The 21,568-nt window shown below is 41.9% G+C and overlaps 1 protein-coding gene across 1 annotated transcript; it reads right to left on the reverse strand.

The window, feature by feature from the left end:
* Positions 1 to 4,980: 4,980 nt before the first annotated feature.
* On the reverse strand, positions 4,981 to 18,853 carry prickle2b (prickle homolog 2b). Its single transcript, XM_062415671.1, has 8 exons — positions 18,670 to 18,853; positions 13,939 to 14,052; positions 12,411 to 12,548; positions 10,137 to 10,340; positions 9,311 to 9,497; positions 6,628 to 7,518; positions 6,149 to 6,511; positions 4,981 to 6,103 (listed from the first exon to the last, which is right to left on the reverse strand). Exons 1-8 carry the CDS (start codon positions 18,799 to 18,801, stop codon positions 5,565 to 5,567), a joined length of 2,568 nt encoding a protein of 855 aa, XP_062271655.1. The 5' UTR covers positions 18,802 to 18,853; the 3' UTR covers positions 4,981 to 5,564.
* Between the last annotated feature and the right edge of the window lie 2,715 nt (positions 18,854 to 21,568).

The following is a 21,568-nucleotide window of genomic DNA, read 5'->3' on the forward strand; positions in this document are numbered from 1 at the left end:
GTGTTTATGCTCTGTTCACCTTGAAAAAAGGGATTTTCATTAAACGTCACATTAAAGTACAGGTCGGGTTAAACTGTGATAACTGTGTTTTGGTGCATTCTTGCCGTTGTAATTGAACACACATGATGAGGCTGAAGGAAGGAAGACTGCTGGTAAGGCCTCAGTCAGTCTTGTCATGCGTCTCCTATTCACCACCCCAGTCTGTGTGTGTGTGTGTGTGTGTGTGTGTGTGTGTGTGTGTGTGTGTGTGTGTGTGGAGAGAGAGTTTGTGTGTACTTGCGTGCCTATGTGAGCAAGCTGCTTGTGTGTCTATGTGTGCGATAACACACCATTGGCATTCTTCATTTGTAAATAATTGAATCCGGCTATTTTAGTTTGCTCAGAGCCCAGCTGTAATTTGCAGCCGTTCTGCTCTTAAGGACCGGTAATTATGGCTTTTAGAGTCTCCCAAAACAACTCAAACAGCTTCAACTCATGACAGCTGTGCATCTGGGCCTTCACACACACACACACACACACACACACACACACACACACACACACACACACACACACACACACACACACACACACACACACACACACACACACACACACACACACACACACACACACACACACACACACTAACATATGTGTTGCTGTTAATTAAACTGGTACATTTTCCAACTGAAGTGGATTATAATACACAGGTAATACACACTGTACTGAAGTGCACTTGGCAAAAATGAGCACTCAGATGGAAAGATTTATGTGAATTTTTCTAAAACTATTTGGCACTGGTATTAATAATACATTTTAAATTATTAACCTTAAATGCACAATCCCAGAACAGATATTATAAAGTCATATAACTTTAGAAAACATTTAAGGTATGATGGCAGTTTTTTCTTTGTCATAAAGGAAATAATGCCTCATCCAACTGACCAATAAAAACCCCATTATGTCACACAGTGTCTGCAATTGAGGGAGATTAAAGATGCAGCAAAGTAAGACAGGTAAGCAGATAACTTTATGTATGTAATTCCGACCTAGCAAGGCCTGACTGAACCTTAAAGTCCCCCTATATTCAAAAAGATATTTTGGTTATTGTTACTTCTCTTGTTTATATTCCACTGTGCAGAATAGTGTATCAAAGGTGGATAGTTTCTGTGTGCTCACCTTAAATCTGTGTTAAAAGCAGGTACCTACAAGCATGATTTGTGACATCACAACTAGTTTGGAGCCAATTGTTGTCCAGTATGCAACGTACACAAGTGTGATTAGGAAACTTAAACATACAATAAGATTGGACGATTCAGGGAAGTAGGAGACATCTTGTATCTAGCAGTTTAACTTTTTAAAAATGAAGAATATTTGTATGTTCATATATTCAGCATTTTTAAATTTGAAAGAAGAAGAATCTGTCATTTTAATGATTTTAACAAGGTACTTGAACTTTTTTGTGGAAAAAACAGACAATTTCTAATTCATAGTAGAGTACTTTTTAATATGTCTTAAAGCATGTCTGGAGGGGATCTTCTCTGTCTATTTTCACATTGTCACCTGGTTGACTTGTTGTTTATCCAGCGCAGACACATACCTCAGAGCTAATGAAAGCATGGCAGTCTTTTCTCCAGACACTGGCTACACTGTCAGGCCTTAATAAACAGGGGCAGTAAATGTAATTCGATGGAGGATTACTGCGGGAGGAAAAAATAGACATGAACACAATTAGCCAAGATTCCTCAACCTGTTTCCGTAATATAACAACCTTTGGTGCATTGTTGTCACATGAGGACATTTTGCTCATGTTATGATATTAGTAATTAAGTAGCCTATAGCTAAAAGGCTTGCTTTAATTTACTAGATCCTGAGTTATCCTCCAAAGTGCTTTTTTCTAAGTCTAAACCGAAAGCTGCAAGTCTATAGGCCTGGACTGCTGAGGGACTTTACTTGATGCACTGAGCTCCTCTCTCCCCTCCTCCCCCTCTTTATCTGTCCATGTACCATTAATGCATGTTACTAACTTAACTTATTCCCTGGAGTTATTGTGTTTTCTTGTCTCACAGGTTCCTGTGGATCAGAACCAGGGATCACCTAGTTGGATACCTAGTTAGATGTTGGTTCCCATCATTCCTGCTTGACATCCATAACCATATTCTGCCTGACACTTGTGCATGCTGCTATTGTTATTATCATTACTCATACTTCTATTATTATCATTGTTGTTGTTACTGTGCCTCTCTGTGTCTCACTCTCTCTCTCTCTTGCTCCTCTCCATATTTCTTTCTTTTTCTGACCAACCAGTCAAGGCCCAAAGGGAAGCTTTTCCTTGCCACTGTTGCCGAGTGCTTGCTCATAAGGGAATGTTGGGTCTCTTTAAATTAAATTAAAGAGTTAAAGAGACCTGCTGAGAGACCTGAGATAACCTGAGATAAACTGAGAGAACTTTAGCTGTGATTTGAGAGTTATATAAATAAAATGACCATTAATTAAATTGAATTTCCAAGAATAAGAGTCTGAGAACATGCTTAAAATCAATCTACAGGCAATAATACTGAACTGTATTTCCACATAACAGTCGTCTCTCATTGTTCAGCTCCATTAGAAATCTCAGTTAAGTGTAATGATACATTTTTAATTAAAATGTTTTTTTGTTTTTTTTACTTTTTAGACAGCTCTTAAGTTTTATATGAATACACTATTTTACAAGTTTGCCAACTTTTTATTACACAATTGTCAGAATAAATGAGGCGCGTTATATTTTTTACAGGCAGAGAGGAGTAAGGAGAAGAGAAGGTACGAGTCGACCCAAAGGCTAATTCTGGCACATTCTAGAAAATGGTCAAGTAAAAGACTGAAGGACATACAGTATGGTTTGCAGGTTTTACTTTCACTGAATCAGACTAGGTGTTTGACACTTGGTGGATTATCTCATATTGGAATGAACAGTATCATCTTTGGTGGTGAATTTTAAATTAGCTTTCAATCATGATCAGGAAACAATAAAGTCTCCTTTTCTATTGACAATGTGAGTAGACTATAAACTCTTTGTACTGTGAGTTAATCATGACGTTGGCTAAACACTCGTGGATCTAATTTACTTGCAGTCGGTGCGTGGCTGACAATACGACTGTTACAACGACTGGAAGCATCCACACGAACTCAAGGATTATCCCCTCACCATCCGCTACCTTGAATATGGCACGGCCCAGGAAGCATATGGCTGCAATCTGTGGCACCCCTCACTGTATGGCGTCCATTTGCTTTTAATTAAACACATGGAGAAGCCACACACTGGTGTGAGACTTGGCAAGGGATTAATAATGAAACAAACTGATATAGGCTATATAATGATGATGTAAGGAAGGCTCACGTGTCAAGAACAATAGGTGCATTACTGAGAACAGAGGCTGGTGTGTGTGCTTCTCATTATATGTGGAGACGATGATTGCAGTGAGACACATCCAAGCTTTCAGTTGATGTGACTAATGTTGTAGTTTGAAGACTTGCTAACTGCAGGGGAGAGTCCATATTTTCAAACCAAGCCATCAGCAGTCTGACATAATGTATCTCACATGTTTACGCAGCTGGTTTTACCCTATGGCTGACTAAATGAGGACTCTTTTCCTCCCCGTCTGGGAGTTATCCGAGTGTCCCAGAGTAAACATGAAAACTCAAGCACACGCCTTGGAAGTTGAGGTTAGGTGAAGTAAACGTAGTAATGTGCCAACCATGTCAACAGCATTAGCGCTTCAACGCCTCTAATCAAGAGATTGGTGTTCACACACCTTGCTCCAAACATATGCGTGTATGTGTGTATGTGTGTGGATTAGGGGGGCTAGTGGCAGTAATCCCCTGACCACATGGACGTCAGAGGCAATCCAATTTACAGTATGACAGTTCTTAACGCATACAGATACAATCTGTTATACTGTACATGCCAATAAATACATGCCAATCTTAATGGCTACTAACTAGTGAAAAGTAGTGATTTATAAAATTGGGCTGCACCATTAACAGTTCAGAAAAATGTAAATCAGTCGCTGGAAAACATCTGTAGCGCCATCAAATGCAATCAAAATCAAAGTTATCATAAAGTTATAGTATCACAAGCTACCAAATATAAGTTTTATGGGGTTAAATTAAACTGCCAGTTCTTTGTTGGTATGACTGTTTTATTTATGCATGAAGATGAAGAAAAAAAGTTTCAGATTTAGATTTAGTATTCATACAGTTGTAAAGACTAGAAAGTATCTGATTGTGCTAAGCTAACCATAACTGATGTTGGTCTTTTTTATTTATGTTATTGGCGTAATGTTTTGTAATTTGGGATATATTGAGATGTTTTTGTGAAATGTAAATGAAAAACCTTCTCAGTTTAAATAGTTTGATTCACAGCATTTTGTGTCAACTATATCTTCCCCCTTTACTCTTCACTCTAAATGAGAAGCTAGCAGTTGGTTCAGTTAGCTACACAACAGTTACAATTTGTAGGTAAAATGTATAAATACTGTATTAAGTAACAGCTAATCTATCTCTCTAAGACTTTGTTTGTGTGATGCAACTCATTGTAATTTAGTGATACTTCAATCTCTAAGTAACAACAAGGCTACAAGTGAACCTGCTAACTGTGGATGCAACCAGCTTCAGATTTAAAACCAAAAGCTCTGGACCCAATTGTCAGCAATTCCCAACTTTTAAGGGCTGATGCAATAAACCAGAGTTTCAGTGGAATACTTTGTATGTCTGCAGGGTAATTGAGCTGTATAGGTTTGAATGTGACCGCACTCATTACCATCCAAGCATACCGTATATTAACAATCCAGTGGAGGATAACTCTCTAATCAACCTCTACACCACATTATCATTCATTTATGCATTAAACAGATGGAGAAGGTGACTGCTATACACACTTGTACAGACTTGACAAATGTGTTGTCATGCTCTAGAGAGAATCACCAGCTGTCAGTCAAATCACTCACTGAAATACTCCTTTATTCCAAATGCAGGACCAGGTCAGCCAAATAAAACATGCATAAGTTGTTTTTGTCATTTTCTATCTCTACATTATAGATATTTAATACATAAATGATTCTATCCATACAAAATATAAAAATATGTGCGGCCTCATTTACAACCATATTTACACTGACTTCCTTAACTTAAGTGAAATTATTAATTCATTTATCTATGTACACACTATGAACTGAATACAATAGTACAGTATATCCTATATCTAAATCACATTGCATGAAAAAGCTACTGTACCAAACCGACTATCTTGCACACTTGTTTGCTGCATGGAAGTGATGATTAAAAAGAATTGCACATCAGCTTTTGATAAATGTTGTGACTTGGTAGAACTGCACATGTAACTGTTAGCCTTAATACTCAGGAGATATTCCGAAACATTAAAATGAACAAACATGCAAACACTGGTGCTTTTTCACTGTTTACCGACTGTAATTCATCACTGACTTTCAATTACATGATATTCAACACTCAACAACACTGAATAAATGGACTGGGTGTCATTTTGGGGTGACAATGAGTCATTTCTTTTCTCAGACGTCAGGATGTTAGGAAATAATGCAGTTCTTGCTTTTTCTGCGTTTGCGAGTATGTAACTGCCCGCTACGGTTGGGTCCTCCCATCCCTGTATTGTTGTACTTATGGACGAGCTCCTGGTTGCTGAGGTAGCGCAGCTGGATGGGTCTGGGGATTGGCTCACCTAGGAAGTAACCTTCATCCTCTGATTCGGAGGAAGAAGAGCAGGTGGAGCACCAGTCGTCGTCATCATAATCATCCCAGGAGTATTGGTTTAAGCCTGTGCGCCGGCTGGCCCCTGGATTCTGAAGTGTCAGGTCTGAAGTGGTCCTAGGGCACTGCCTGAAGAGTTGGGGCTGGTATCTTCCCCCTCCTCCTCCTACTCCAAACTCCCTGGCGTTCCTCGGTGGTGGGAAACGGTCGTAATCCTCACAGACGCGCAGCTGTGGTCTTTCTTGAGGTCTTGCCCTCCGCTCTGCCACTAAGTTGAGAGCGTTTTCTGAACGGGAACGCCGGGATCTCCGAGAGCGGTGGTGGTGCCGACGCCTCTGGGGAGTCTCCTCTGGTCCCTCTACCCGCATGTTTGCTCCCCTTCCGCCTACTCCTCCTACACCACCTCCCATCCTGCGCTCACTGATGGGTGGCAGGCGGGCAGCGTTAGCACTGCTCACCAAACTAACTCTATCCTCCTCCTGGAAGGTGAAGCCAGGCGGTAAATGAGTCATACCCATACCCACACCCATGCCAGAGGGGTCACAGTACTGCACCTGGTACTGGGAGGATCTGGGGGGATCCATTTCCATATAGGGCTGATTTGCTGTGAGGCTGTGAAGAGACTCAGAGCTACGAAACTGCACTGAAGAGTTGAGGGTGCCCATGTTGCTCTTCTCTGACACATTCATTCCAGAGTCTTTGCTAAGGTCTGGCATGGAGAAACGAGAAAGGTGCTCCTGACGCTTTCCTCCATCTGCTGAGTTACCTGTAAGGATATAGAGTTGAATTAAAGTCAATTTCACCATTTATTGATTTAATCTGACTATAGCTAGAGAAAATATCTTAATAAAGCAGAGGTCTGATGACTTCTACCATACCCACCTGTTGTGTTGGACAGGGCCAGGGACTCCATGGATCCTCTTGGGGTCTGCTCGAGAGGGGTCAGTTGCTCAGTGAAGTTAAGTGCATTGATTGGGTTCCTGCTTCTCGCAACCTGGGGTGGTGCCGGCGGCCCTGCATCTCTGTCCCGGTCCCTCTGGAAGCCGTGCAGACTGATGGAGCGCTTATCTGAGGAGAAGCTGTTGTTGTGCTGAGAGCAATGGGACACCTCAGTGAAGCTCTTTTGGGTCCTCAGCTTGGGTGGATAGTACTCCTCTGGACCTGGCTGTTGGAACCACGTCTCAGTCAGAGAGTGGCCCTTCATTGCTGAGACGGGAGGTCTCTTTAAACCTCCGTTCTCCTTGATCCTGTGATCCTGCTGTTGATTGGTCTGTCCAGCGCAGGCAGGGTTATAGGAAGTCCTGACATTGCACTGACTAAGGAGCTGGAGAGGGGTGGGGTTGGCAATCTGGTCTGTTTGGGATTCATATTTGTAGCCATCCCCTGCTTGCTTCTGGTTCTGCCAGGCAGGTGGCTCACGAGTCAAACTGGGGGTTTGGCTGGAGAGACTCAGAAGATCCATTTGTAAAGACAGTGGGTCCACCTCCCCTGAGAATCTCTCCGCCTGCACTCCACCCCCTCCTCCACCACTCTTTCCCCCCTTTGAGCTGCGTCTGGACTCTCTGGTTGAGCGAGCGCTTTGGAAGGCAGAGTCAGAGGAGTCTGAGCCATTGGGCTCCTCCCCCAGACTACAGGAGCGGGAGCAGAAAATTTGACCCTGCTTGGGCAGGAAGGGGCGACCCAGCAGGGAATGTTTACAGCGGGCGCAGCAAAAGCAGTCCTCTGTGGCATGCCAGTGCTGCCCATCATACGTCATCTGGCCTTGGTCAATGCCTGCATGAAAGATAAAGAGTACACAGGGTTTACATAAAATGACAGCTTGTGGGACTCGTGCAAATGTACAATTATGATACAAAGCACCATGCCTTAATCAAAGAGTTTGAAATTAAACATCTTAACATCCTTATTAAAAATGCAGTTTTAAGTGAAAACAGAAGCATATTACAAGTTGCTTGTGTGAGAAAATAAAGTTAGAGGCTGTAACTTAACTGTGCTTGGGGGCAAACTCTTTATAGAGCTTGCTCAGCATTGAATAAACACATTGCATTTTGAGTGTGTTTGCAGTTGTTACAGGGGGAAAAAAACAGGATACAATGGAAACAGCTTATAGTGATCACGGTCACAGGGATCAGCTGCTTAAATGGATCAAAAAGCTTGGGACAAAATAATTCCTATACAAATACTGTTTAAATAATTTGCTTATAGTAATCAGATAGTCCGCTTTAGTGTTCATTTTTCACACATGACAACATATGGGAAAAAATTAATATGGTAATCCTATTTTTTTATTCCCATGATACACAAGTGATATGTACTTAGTGGCTGCAACACCATTATTGCCTCGCTGTAACTTGTCTACTTCAGCTGGTTACTTGAGGCTGGTGCCACGTACACATTGCAATCATGATGGGAAAAAGAAAGTAATTTTCTCTCAATGAAAAATGTAGTCTCCTCGAAGCTTATGACAATAAAAAAGGGGAAAGAAATCTGAGGAAAGGATCACCGGTCTGTTCGCCTGTTCTGCCGCCGGGGGAAAGAAGGAACTTGTCATTGGCAAAAGTTAGAACTCCTGCTGCTTCAAAAATGTGCGCACACTGAGTTTGAAACAGCTGTACTGTAATTTGAAACAGTCAATAAAATTCAGTGAATGGCAAAGCTGTCTGTTTCATTACTTTATATTCATGTAGGCTAATAAATATACATAAATGAAAGAAAAAAAATGTGGTTATAATAATTATCCGCTTAAAGTGATCAATTTAACCTGGACAGATGTGATCACTATAAGCGGTTTCCATTGTATTTGGTAATGGCTGCCATCTGGTTCAAGCTTGTTTTCTGATGGTTTCAATTTATAATCACTTGTGTTTTTGAAGCAAATACTTTTCTATATCCTGTCTGAAAAATAATTACAGAGCTAATTTGTTGAGCGTGTGTGCCAAAAACACACCTGGGCATCCTGCTATGACACACACACATTTCTAAACAAAAGATGGCATGGGGCCAAGAGGTGCTAATATGAAGCTTTCCTGCTGAAAAATATCTCAGTGTCTTGTCTCAGTGAGTTTGCCTCAAAAACGCTTGAGTGCTCTCAGGTCGTGAGATGATTATGTTTTTGTTTAACGGACTCTTGGTGCATCTGCCTGTGATATAAAAAACAAATCCTGAAGGTGAAAAGTCACCTGATACCGTCACGTCTTTACCCCAGGTTGGCTTCATGCTGCATGATACATATTTCTGTACTCAAGCTGAGGTCTATGCTGTCCTTTGCTCTGAGCCTTTGCTATAAATGCATGACTATGAATGACATCATTCAGTGATAAATTGCTAAAAACCAGGCCACCTCTCTACTGTAATTATTTCTCCTTTGTGTGACTCTTGATTTAAAAATGAGGTCACTCATCCTCCTTAAAAAAAAAAAAAAAAAATCAGCCCAATCTTCCACTTTTTCCATACATGTATCTAGCAATATCATATTCTTTTTTTTAAGCATTCCTTTGTGAGACCTGTTGGTGATTAATACAGTTTGTATTAACAGTGACAGATAAGGGGCAGCAGTGCAGCCTACCAATATGTTCCCCACAGGAGTCGCAGTACTCGGCATAGAGGGACTCAAAGCAGGAGCAGCAGTAGGGCCGTCCCTCCTTCATGATGTAGCGTTGGCCCCCCAACACCGTTTCGCACTCGAAACAGCAGAAGTGCTTCATGTGCCAGTGACGCCCCTCTGCCTCAGTGCACTCATCCGCCAGGATGATCTAAGAAGGGAGAGATAAGAGTATCGTTTATCACTGGTCCTTGGAGGTAAAACCTCAGTTGGGTTATTACTGGGTGCTGAATGACAGGACAAAGAATCGGGTCCTTCTCCCTCCCTCCCTCCCTCCCCCTCCATAGGCACCACTTTCTCCTCTGTAGCACCTCTAAGTAGTCTTAGATCATCCTCTTTGTCACTGAATTGTGTAGGCGGCTAATGCGAGTGGGGAGTTGGTGAAACCTAGACGGTGCTTTTACTTTTAATTACACTGATGTTAAAACACAGGGGTGCTTTTTAAGTGCTAGCAGTGTCTTTGTCCCCATTTAAAGAGCGAGCAAGTCAGTGTAAATGGTTGGAAGCTCAAGATGTTGGTATTTCCATTAGACTGGAAAAAATGTTGCATGTGTTAAACTGTGACAGGGTGTGTTGGGCAGCAAAGCCTGTGAGCATCATATGACAGTATTTTGGTGTGTATGTAGGCATGCATATGCACTGAATGCGTGCGTGTAATTATTTTATAAATAGCTCTACAGACTCCGTCCCACATTACAGGCACAGTATGTTCGAGGAGGTGATATATGTATCTGTTAACACATGATCACCCATGTGCAGGCATGTGCGTGCGCTTGTTGCGGGCGTCTACCTCATCGCAGGCGGTGCAGCGCGGCTTCAGTCGCTCAGCGTGGTGCCGGCCGCAGTAGATCTTCCCGTCCTGGTAAAAGTAGATGAGGTCCACCAGGAGCTCGTTGCACATGCTGCACACGAAGCAGGCAGGGTGCCAACACATGGCATGACCGGCGCGGGACGCAAACACAGCAATGTCACCACCATTTATCTGGCCTCCGCACTAAAAGGAGATAGAAGAGAATTTTTGAGAAAAGTGTGAAATATTCCCTTAGATAACATTGCTCTGATGTGTTAACAAAACTGTACATCATATTATAAATAAGTGGAAAAGGTCACACAACATTCTTAAGGCTTGTGCATGATGTGTTATTACTATTTCTTTGTGACAGTGACTAAGAAAGTTCATTACTTCAAGTCATATGACACCTACCGGCCAAGAATACCATTAACTAACAGTAAAGATTTAAAAAACTGTAAAACATCTGATATAGTTTTTTTCTGAGTGTCACAAACACTCTAAAATGACTGTTAGTGTTATTACCAGCAGTTAGCCTTCCGAGCTGGGGCGGTAGAGCTGAAACTATTATTCAATTCATTGATTAGATTTTCAAGCAAAAACTTTTTAGTTGCTTTTTAAAAAGGATGCATGGAGGTGAGTGCGCTTTGTGAGAATGCTCATTGGAATGAATAGAGCACCATTGAGGAAACACTGTATCCAGTTTTTTTTAATGCATCCATGGTTCAAGGGTCCCATTAAGTATAATTATTGCTCCTTAATGCGATGGAATTCTTGTTAAATCAAGCAGCGGAGCATTAGACAGTAAGAATTCAGTTTAAAATGTGAACCAATTGGCTATTAGTAATAGAGAACAGGTTGGTGATTCGATAAGAATGGCAACAAGGTAATAATTTAATAGCTGGATGTTTTTAGTTACAGCTAATAGTGCAGAATAAGGCCATCAGTGATGAACCCGTTTCCAAGAAGGTTCAAGTGCACATTTCCTGAGATCTTCAATGAGGTCGGTATTGGCACTGATAACGATCCAGTGTTTCAGATTGATGCATAGCTATCTATAACACAGTAACACTAAATTAAGAGCACAAGGGTGTGTTTATGTATGTGGGGAAAGGGAAGGGAAGCTCAAGACAGACAAGGGAAAGTTGAGTGGCTGCTGAAGGACATTGGAGGGGGCAGAGGGGAGGAATAAAAATGGAGAGAGATATAGGAGGAGATTGAGATCAGCACAGAGGTGTAAGGGTACAGAAGGCAGAAAGATGAATGATAGGTAGTGCTAAGGAGACGGGGGGGGGGGGGTCAGGTAGGCAAAGTAGATTTAGAGGGATGGAAAGATAGAGGCAGAGGGAGAGTTACAATCAGGTTATCTAACTGGCACATAGCCGTACTGCTGCAAGGAGGCAGGGGTAGGGGTGGGGGGGGGGTTCAATCAATACACAGTCTCTCGACAATCTGCTCTTTCACGTGTGTGTGTGTGTGTGTGTGTGTGCTGTCTCCTGAGCGAAACATGAAACACAAGCTGTAAAGCAGCTATACACCCGGGGCACCAACATAACAGAGAGCAGCTCCACTTGCTGTACAAAGTAACAAATGGCTAACGGATGCTAGAGCGCGCTAGTTTGTTGTTAAAAGATGGTTCTCCATTGCACTTTGTAGTCCCATAAGGCCTCTACATGTAGAAAAACAGCAAATATTTGATGGGACGCTTGGCGCTGCTGGAAGATTTAGGGCCGTTTTAAACTGTCACTCAGTTCTCTGAGGCATTATGTAAGGCTGTTTTAAGACAAATGCTGGGATTGTTTGAGTGTGACAGATCATATGGCAGCAGGAAGAATGAGACAACACACACACACACACACAGAGACAAAGACACACATACACCAGCTCAGGACCTTGTCAAAGGCAAGACTTCCATAACGCATTGAAGTGAGATGGACGAGGTCACTACCATGTTATAAAAGCAGATGACTGTTGCATCTCTGCCCTTTTATAAGTCAACATAAAGCACCTCTCATACATCATAACAAAAGCCTGAAATGCCAGAAGGCTGCGCAGTATGTCCGTCCCACGATTCATTGCTTTCATTCCACTGGCCACATGACACGCCTTTGATCTTGTCACACTTAATTCACTCTTGTCACGGGACGCGACGCAGACATGACATTTAGAAGAGAAAACGACAGGCTACTCTCAGATCATCTTTGATCTTGTTATATATCCTTCCTGCTGGAGGAAACGGTGCAAAAATGATGTTCTGATGTTCATGTCAGCTACCTGCTCGCAGATCGCCCCCGTCATTGTCACGGGGAACGGCCGGACGTTGCCTCGGCCCAGGTTTTCCCGTTTCCGTTGGTTACTGAAGAGCTTCAGTTCTCGCTTCTCCTCGTCGTCCAGACTGTTGCAGTAGCGTACCTTAAAAAAAAAAGACATTTTCATGTTAAAATCACATGACAAGACCAAAATCAACAATGCATTAGTCCATCTCTGAATACTTTTACAACTAACCCGAGCCCCAAGCCCTTTGTCCATTCTGAATAAGAAATCTTTAAAAACGGGGTCGCCAATGTGTAGTTTCAGTTTTAAAAAAGTAGTAGTTTTTAGCAAACGTTACCCAAACAGGGATGAATAATTTATTTGTTGGGGACTTCTTTCAGCCAAAATGGTGTATGTTGTATTGACTCAAGATAAACTAGAGTACCCCTGTTCATGTTAATAAAGGAACATGTCACCCAGTGATTTTAAACTAGGTTAGGTAATGTTTTTTAGAAGAATTTTTGTTTATTGTTGAAATTCTCTGTCCATCCTGACAGCAATCAATAAATAAAACGGTGTGACAATAAAAAAAGAAGAAAATCCAGTATCTGTAGCTGGTGCATGCCTGTTATATGTCAGTCCAATCATTTCATTCTCCCTGAATAAAATGGTTGGACGGGCTACCTGCCTGTCAGCCTAGCTATCTGCGTATCTGTGTGCACTCTGCCTGTGCACTCATTGAATGAATGACAGAAAGTTTGGGGGTCAGGTGGGCAGTGGGATACTGACAGATAGTGAAGTGAGGGGGCACTGCTTGAATTGTAGAAGGAGAGAAGAAAAAGCATGAATATCGAATGAAAAGCAACATGTGATGGTCAGACTGTTGCCTGTAGTCCGAGGAGAAACTGAACAGACATGATCTTATCAACAACGAGGCCAAAGCACGAGACTTTCAGTGGAAGTAAACTCGGTTCCCAGAAGTGAAACACAATATCACTCAAATAAATGCAGGGAGATGTGACATTTGTTACTTCAAACAGGTGAGATATGGTTCTGTTTACTATAGGTTGTTGTGCCTTGAAAGGAAGATATGTGTGTGTGAGTGAGTGCAGTAGTGTATAAAGCATATGCATATATCCATGCCTGTTTATTTTCAAATTCTGGCTTTTTTTTGCCTTTTCTGGAGCACTACATACCCTGCCTTTACCTTTCAACTGAATTCCCTGCTATGAATCACAAATTAAATTAAATGCAGTCTAGAGCTGCTAAAGGCTGCTTCTCAGTAACAATACCACTTGTTTATCACAATCACACTAATATCTAAATAGTAGTAATGCTTTATAGAAGTAAAAAACTTCAATTGACAGCTACGCACAAACACTATCTCATTCACACCCATTAAGTAGACAGAGCATTTTTTCTGTGTCTGTCTCCTCCCTACTCCTCTCTTATCTCTGTATTGCCCTGAAGGAGGGGAGGAAGGGAGAGATAGAAGGGTGGATGGATGGATGGAGGTGATGGGGGAGGGGGGGCCAGTTTGGACTCTCACCTCATTGTCGTGGGGCGGTAGCTGATGGAGCAGCTGTTTGATGCGGTATTTCTCTCCTGGGCTGTTCACATAGGGCACCTTGTCCTCGGGCAGGGAGCTGTAGTACTGGTGAACCTGACAAAGAGAAGAGGGGATGTATTAGGAGCTTACAAAAACCTGCAGTATATGAAGTAGATAAGAAACTTTAAGTACATTTTGATTAAAATATTGACATTTTTTGTCTATAAAATATCAGAAAATAAGGACAAATGTTCATCAAGAGTTCCCCAAGTCCAAGATAGCAACTTCTAATGAACCATTTTGTCAGTTCAACAGTGGAATAACCAAACAGGATTTAATTCATTATGATATGAGATTAGAAACACTGAAATCCTCAAATTGAAGAAGGTGGCATTTTTATTTGAGAAATTAAAAACATAATTAGCGGATTATTAAAAATATCCGTTTAATATTGTCAGTATTAAATGTTTCAACTGCACCAAGACAAAATTAACAAGATCTAAAAGCAGAAGTGACCAACACGCACACACACTTAAAATCACTCTGATTTATGGCCCACCGGTGGAGACTTAATGGAACCTCATCTCTCCATCTCTGCACATCGACAGGGGAATGTATTAGTGACCTGTCAAATGTGCACACCCTCTCGCACACGTACACACACACACAAAAGGGCAAACAAGTGATTAACACATATGCATGTAGCAGTGTGTGTGTGCATGCGAATGCGTGCGACGGGAGGATTAATGCTAATCTGGCCGTACCAAATTACTTGGACATTCTTTACATTATAGAGGCAGACAATGAATGCTATCTCCCTGTTATTTATTGCGGTCCTTCTATTGCACTGTAACAGGGGGGCCGGGGTATAACAGAGGTCAGGCAGTCATACATGAATGTGATTGGGTGGGTGGGTTTTGTGGGGGACCACGAAAGCCACAGGATTTTAAAAGGGAGATTTGAAGACAAAGGTCAAATAAAAATAAAGGGGAAGTGTGGATAGAAAAATAAAGACAGGATAAAAATGTTAGATGGACAGAGAGAGAGGAGTAGCAGGACAGAGAATGAGAAAATAGAATGAGACGAACGAAAAAAGAAAGAGTGGGAGATAAAGCAAAGACTTGGAATGCAAAGAGAGAAAACATGATCGATACCTGCTGACTGGGTCACGGCAATCTCAATAACATATCTGTCTGCTGAATAGATCTACTGACTAGAGGCCATCAGCTTTGTCCTTGGCAGTCACACACAGTCTGTCACACATATTAACTAGAATAATGCAGTATGCATTGACTCAAAAACGCCTACACAACCAATGTCAAAATTATATCTCTTTAACAAAGTTTCATTGTCCCGCAGCAGTAGCATCACTTTATGTATCAAGGGCAGCGTGGTGTCTATATTTCCTTTAAGTAGCCTTATACAAGCATGTTTATTGTTAGGATGAATTTATAGCGGGAGTCTCTTGTTGTAAGTGTAACCTAATTCCTTCTGCTCTGCTTTTGTTGGCTTCCACCGGTGTTGGCAAGGGAGGCAGGATCTGTGTCCAGCAGCACGGCTCAGGACGCCCAGAGGGGATCTCAGGATTGTCCATAAAAGACTGACTGTGGTCAAGCACAGATAAATCACGCAGGGCCTATATGCACATAAGAAAAACACACACACATACGTATGCTACCAGACACACACACCCACACACTTAATGATAAATTACAAAACACGCTTCCAACCACAACAGGGTTAACAATCTGGAGGTGAAAGGCACACTGCCCCGAGGAAAAATAAGGACGGATACACACACACACGCATGCACACAAGCAGAACATAATGGACACATGATTGCAGCGAGAGCCAGGAGGAGCAGCTTGTGATAATAACTGTAATCGAAAGCAGGCGAAACTAAAGACAGGGCAGAATTTGGAACTGTACTGAAAGGAGTGTTTTTAAAAGCTGAGGCAAATGCTAGGACTTCTGCAAACTGAGTGACAAGAGTGATCGCTTCACACAGCTGGTTTCTATTGCTGTTAATGGCCAGACATCCAGAGGAAAAGACACCACCAGGCACCAGTCCTCACATTCTCTCAACAAGCCACTTTACAGTGGTTAGTGGACACAGATATTATATTGTTGAGAAAACACTGGTAGTAAAAGCCAAACATGGTGGGAAAGATGGTGTTTTCATAGTGAAGGGGGCAGATTTAATGGCTTTGTTTTCTTTTTCTGTCCATCTTTGCTGAGATGTACAAAAGGCCTGAGATGGATTAATTCAGCATGAAATATAAATGTCTTCTCAAGTGCAGGTGCTATATTAAGCCATTTTTACTATAGTCATGCTAGCGGTGAGATTGAATTTATGCTAGCATGCTGTTGTTAAGCACATCATTTTTGTCATTATTATCCATTCAATTGTAAGACATCTGTAGTTAATTTAGTGTCAAACTATTATATAGCTGTTGTAATATGTCCTTCTAGATCCAAGTGGTGGACTGAATGACAGACATTTCCATTACTTGAACCGCAATGCTAGCTTAAATAGGTTTCTTCTGATTTTCAATTGAAAAGTGCTTATTCACAGCTGTAATCAAGTATGGTCAGTAGCTGTCAGTTTTTATAGTCCTTAAACTCTGACTTGTATGCCTCTAATTGTCCGAAGTAACATTCTGGAGCAAACTGCCCTCAGGTATCTTTCAGACCGCGTCTTTTGTTGTTTGAATGTTAATTTATTCACATCCGATCTGCGGGACCATTTGAGAACCTGGAAAGACTTCTCGCTTGCATGAGTAACCCTGATCTGAATTTCTATTTGAATATTGCATATATCAGCGGTTTGAAAAAGCATACTTCATGTTTGACTGCAAATTAAAATCAGACCCTGCTATATGCTGAGCAGACTCTGCACATTATACTGTAGCTACGTGATGGTTGAAATAACAAACAAAAAAAAACACACCAGTTGCAGGCCACTGCTGAGTAACATTCTTGGCCTTGACAAGCTGCGACTTGGCAACATCCAAGAATTTTATTTGTGAGGGATGGAGAGCTGAGGGGAGACAGTGGGAGAGAGAATATTGGCAGGCCCTTCTTCACGCTGCAGCTCAATAACATCTCCAACACACTCAATAATGAAATATGTCTGTATGTCAGCAGTTGGTGAAACGCAATTGAGGCTGAGACAGTCCCTTACTTACTTTCTATAAATATGGACACACAGACACACACAAGTCACACACACACACACACACACACACACACACACACACACACACACAAGTCACACACAAGTCACACCTAAGTGCTGATATATCTGACTTGTCCCTCATAATCCCTAAGATATACCTGATTGAATGCCGCAGTCCTGGTTTGAAATCTCTTGTTACAGAGTGGCGACTTTACACCACTGCTGGCTAAATAGTAGGCTCATACAGAGCACTGCCTCCCTACGGGGAAACTTAAACCCACCGTTTAGATCCTGGAGATTAGCCTTGTGTTCACCATCTCCCTCGCTTCTCACTCTGTCTCTACCTCGCGTCGAGGAAGTACCGGGTGATGAAAAGCCCCACATCATACTTTCACTCCTCTATGACAGGTTAGGCAATATATATCCACAGCCTGAATAACTTAGATAGAATAGATATTACTATAGCTTAAGACCCCTCATGAAACTATGATCTTAATTGTCACATTTTTTCAAAATCAAAAGCTAAAACCGCAATAAATCTTGTGTTTTCAAGGTGGGTTATAGCATTGTGCTATTTTAAAGCCGCACAGCCCATTTTCCGTAATGGCTTGACTGCTCCTGAGGTCATATTGCCACTAGACGAGAACCTAATTGACTTCAGGGTTAGATGTGTGACCCTGGAGGGGGATGAAAAATAGCTGTGCTCAGTCCTCGGAGGTGAAAACGGGGCTGTGCCAGCATTGTATTGACCAGTTCATTGCTCTCAGCTCATCAACAAAATGAATCCAGCTTCTATAAACACTTCTATTGTCCTCCAAAACTGGAAACCCTCCCACATGTGCACACCAACAGCTCAGTGGAGCATCGTAAAAGAGGATTTTCTTGGATGTGCACAGGGCCATTTAATATGTTTGTGTATTACACAAGCTTAGCTGAACTGCTGTGAGGGCGATGAAGCCTACTGTAAACATGTTTGCAGGCAGAATGAATTGGAGATTAATTTAACTGTAGGAACAACATAATCCTTGTTATCCATTAGCCAAAAAAGGCATAGTCAGCGTAACTGGTGAGCGATCATATGTCGAGATGCAGGTCTAATGGGCATGTAAAAACAAAATCCCTAAAAGTGATTTATATCAGAAAATGTCTGACCAAGGAACAAGTAAACATGACTAAGAATTGGACCAGGCATTCCTGCCAGCTTTCAGTACTTGGCAGTTTTTGATACTCACTATGGAAACATTTTGGTCGGTACTCAAAAAAGCATTAAGATTTCATAACCAGCCTTCGTTCAGTGTGACTGCAATGTGATCCATGTCTGAAGGACCTGAATTGCAGATGCACTCTGTTCTTCACACTTAATATATAAACTACAAACATCTGGCAGAAACTGCACAAAGCTGCAAGCTGAAAAGCCAAAGTCTGAAGCCCAGTACAAGAAGTTTAATCATTTTTCTTTTGCTTAGTCATTGTTTAGCCATTTAATGAACTTTTGGAGAACATGCTACCGGTGTGAATGGAAACTCATGTCTTCCACTGTGAGTGTGACATACCTGCTCAGGTTTAAGTCCAGGTGGTACCCAGGCGTACTCCTCCAGAGCACAGCCGGAGTCATCGTCAGAGGTAGAGTTCCTCTGGAAGTCGTACATCAGCTTGGTGACCGTCTTCTCCATTTCTACAGGCATGGTTGTCACTGCATGCTCCTCACGACGACACTTACAGTGCACACAGATCTTCCTATCATGGATAAACACAGACAAGTAACAGCCATTAGGATGATAGATGACAAAGAACATCTGCAGTGTGTCATGTAGTACGTAGACTACAATGTTGCTCAACGGGCATGTATTAATTAAAGATTTAAGAGAATAAGAGTGCCTGATGACATTTAAGAACCCTCTAAATGATGCTGTTCAAAACTGTGAATAGTGGTTTGACAGGTAGATTTAAACTCATTATATTTCAAAATCAGTGAAAACAACTATTAAATCACTGTGTAAAGAGAACTACATTTACAATGATAAGGTTTAGAAACAGGGCGTCATGCTGTTTGGGCCATTAATCACAGAAAATAAAAATGACCCATATTGCTTTTTCAAAAGGAAACCACCTGTGAAAAAAGTAAAATATCATCCAACCTACTTGGTTGCTGGCATAGTAAAGCCCCACTGAAAATTCTTTAAAACCTTGACTTTTGCTTAAAACCAGATGGGGCCTCTACCCATAAGGGATGTGAAATCCACATAGTTCAAAGGTTAAGGCTTCCCACTGCACTTCTCACAGTAAAATGTGGTTGCCACAAATACAATGCGCAACAATCCACTGAGGCACCAAGAACAAGGATATAATCACAAACAGACTATGGAAATTAGCAGAATCCAGCCAGTGACAGTGATGGAAAGCAGTATTGTACACATAAACCAACACACACACACTTCTCTATGTACAAAATTAACAAGAAACATTAGCAGATGCTAAGTCAGGACAGTGCTCCGCTCTCATTAGCCAAGCGGACACACCCAGCCGTGAAATGGAAAGTATCAATGTGTGAGTTTCCATGGAAAAGATGGTGTTTGTCACTGACAAACTCTTCCTCCTCCCTGCTCTTTTATCTCCAGGCATGTCCAGAGAGTCATAAAGAGAGTTGTTATATTTCATAGACTCAAACAACTATTCTGCAGTGTTGTTATAAGAAATAATGGGATTAACAGCCAAAAATGACTCCTTGGAGAATGACACAGGAGTTGTGAGACATCTCAGAAAAAGCAGAGCAGGATGTGGGTTAAATACCTCAGTGCATGAATTAAAAAAGGAATATAGGCCACCTTCATCAGCTCATGATGCAAAGGGAGGAGACACTGCATACATACAGATTCCCATGTCCTTGACAGCTGTAAAGGTTTGTTCATACTCACATGAGACACTGTGGTGTGGCGCATGAGGTATGAGCATGTACAGAGGCACTTATGCTCAATGTCTTCCTTGTTGCAGTATATTATGAAATGCCAAACATTTCCAGTCTAGTTCAGTGGTGTTGCAACGCTATTTTCCTGTTTTGTTGCATGCAAGTAAAAGAGAAAACATGTGCCATGAAAGGAACTAAAACAGAGCCAAATTAACAGTGGGTAACACAGACATACTGTCAAATATTGCATTTGTGTACTGTAATTATTGTTGCTTGTCTGTCTCTGAATGTTTAATGAACTGGGACAGTCATCCAAGCTTCACCAAAATCAGCAGGACCACTTGTGCAGCGCGTGCTCCGTTACAAAAATTCAGAGGTGCATGACAAAGTGCCACAAAAAACGGAGCCTTCTTGCATGATGTGAAAGATGCAATGATGTCATTTTTGATATGCGCACCCTCATGCGGGAACAATGCGTCGAGCTTAAACCTAGCTTAAGCCCCCACATGAAGAGGAAACTCTGGGTGGCCAGAAGGTCGCATCTCACTAACCCGTGTTGCCCCTCAGGCAGCCAAAACAGGGAGCCAATCCCATTACCTTCCCAGACGGATGCCTGCCTGTCTGACAGACTACCCTATAGAGGAGCTTAAGGACACTCAAGGCACCGTTTGACAGACTGACAGCTTGGTTGGCTGAGGATCTGTTAATGTAAAGTGCTTGGAGCGCACACAACACCCTGTGGAGAGCTGGCCAAGCTTTACCTTGTCTCTTGTTCAAAAAAGCACTTCTTGTCCAAGGTTTCGTCCTGGTTAACAAAGCACTTCAGTCTATTTGGCTAAGAACTGATGGATTTTGATGATAGAGCTGACATTGGAAATACTTGGAAACCTCTTGTAGCACTCTAAGTAAAACATCCCACTGACATGCCTCAACTGGTCATATGACATGTAATCCTTAAAAAGAAAATATACAAATATAAAAAGGTCTGAAGTTGGATGAAATCTCCATCACCACTTGAGATTCCTTACCATCCGCCAGAACCCTTAACAGCCTATTACTGTCAGCTCCTTCCTTCAACATTGCCCTGAGCAAAAAGGCAGACCTCTGCTGTCATTGCGGAAGGGCACGCCACCAGCTTCACAAAATGACTCCATAAACATTAGCAAACCACATCAAGTGGCCAGATACGACTTCCATGAATATTGAACGATATGATAAATGGAGCTGCGATACAGCTCAGACAGACAAAGTTGTCAAGTAGCTGTCAGGCAAGCTGAGTGTTAGGAAGGCGTGTGGAAAATCCCTGTCCCAGTGGCATAACGCTATAGCCAGGGGCAACACAGCTGGGCTCATTACAGCCCAGCATCTTCACCATTATTACTAATTTAATGCTGATTAACTGGTTCGCACACATATGTTCCATGTATCTACTGGAGCACACTCACAGCTTAGAAGAATGAGAATAATGAGACGGAAGTGCAAAATGATGGCACCAAAAAGGATTAAATTCGAATGTGCACCTCTCTCGCTCTTCTGACATGCTGCCA

This window comes from Scomber scombrus, chromosome 3, assembly GCF_963691925.1.
Source record: "Scomber scombrus chromosome 3, fScoSco1.1, whole genome shotgun sequence".
NCBI lineage: Eukaryota > Metazoa > Chordata > Actinopteri > Scombriformes > Scombridae > Scomber > Scomber scombrus.

What these genes read in the sequence shown, in the direction of transcription:
- prickle2b (XM_062415671.1), bottom strand. Translation starts at nt 18,801, where the DNA reads ATGCCTGTAGAAATGGAGAAGACGGTCACCAAGCTGATGTACGACTTC. An exon ending in CTGGACTTAAACCTGAGCAG is followed by an intron (nt 14,053 to 18,669) that starts GTATGTCACACT and finishes TCTCTTTGTCAG; the next exon opens with GTTCACCAGTACTACAGCTC. An exon ending in CAGTGAGCGCAGGATGGGAG is followed by an intron (nt 6,104 to 6,148) that starts GTGGTGTAGGAG and finishes ACATGCGGGTAG; the next exon opens with AGGGACCAGAGGAGACTCCC.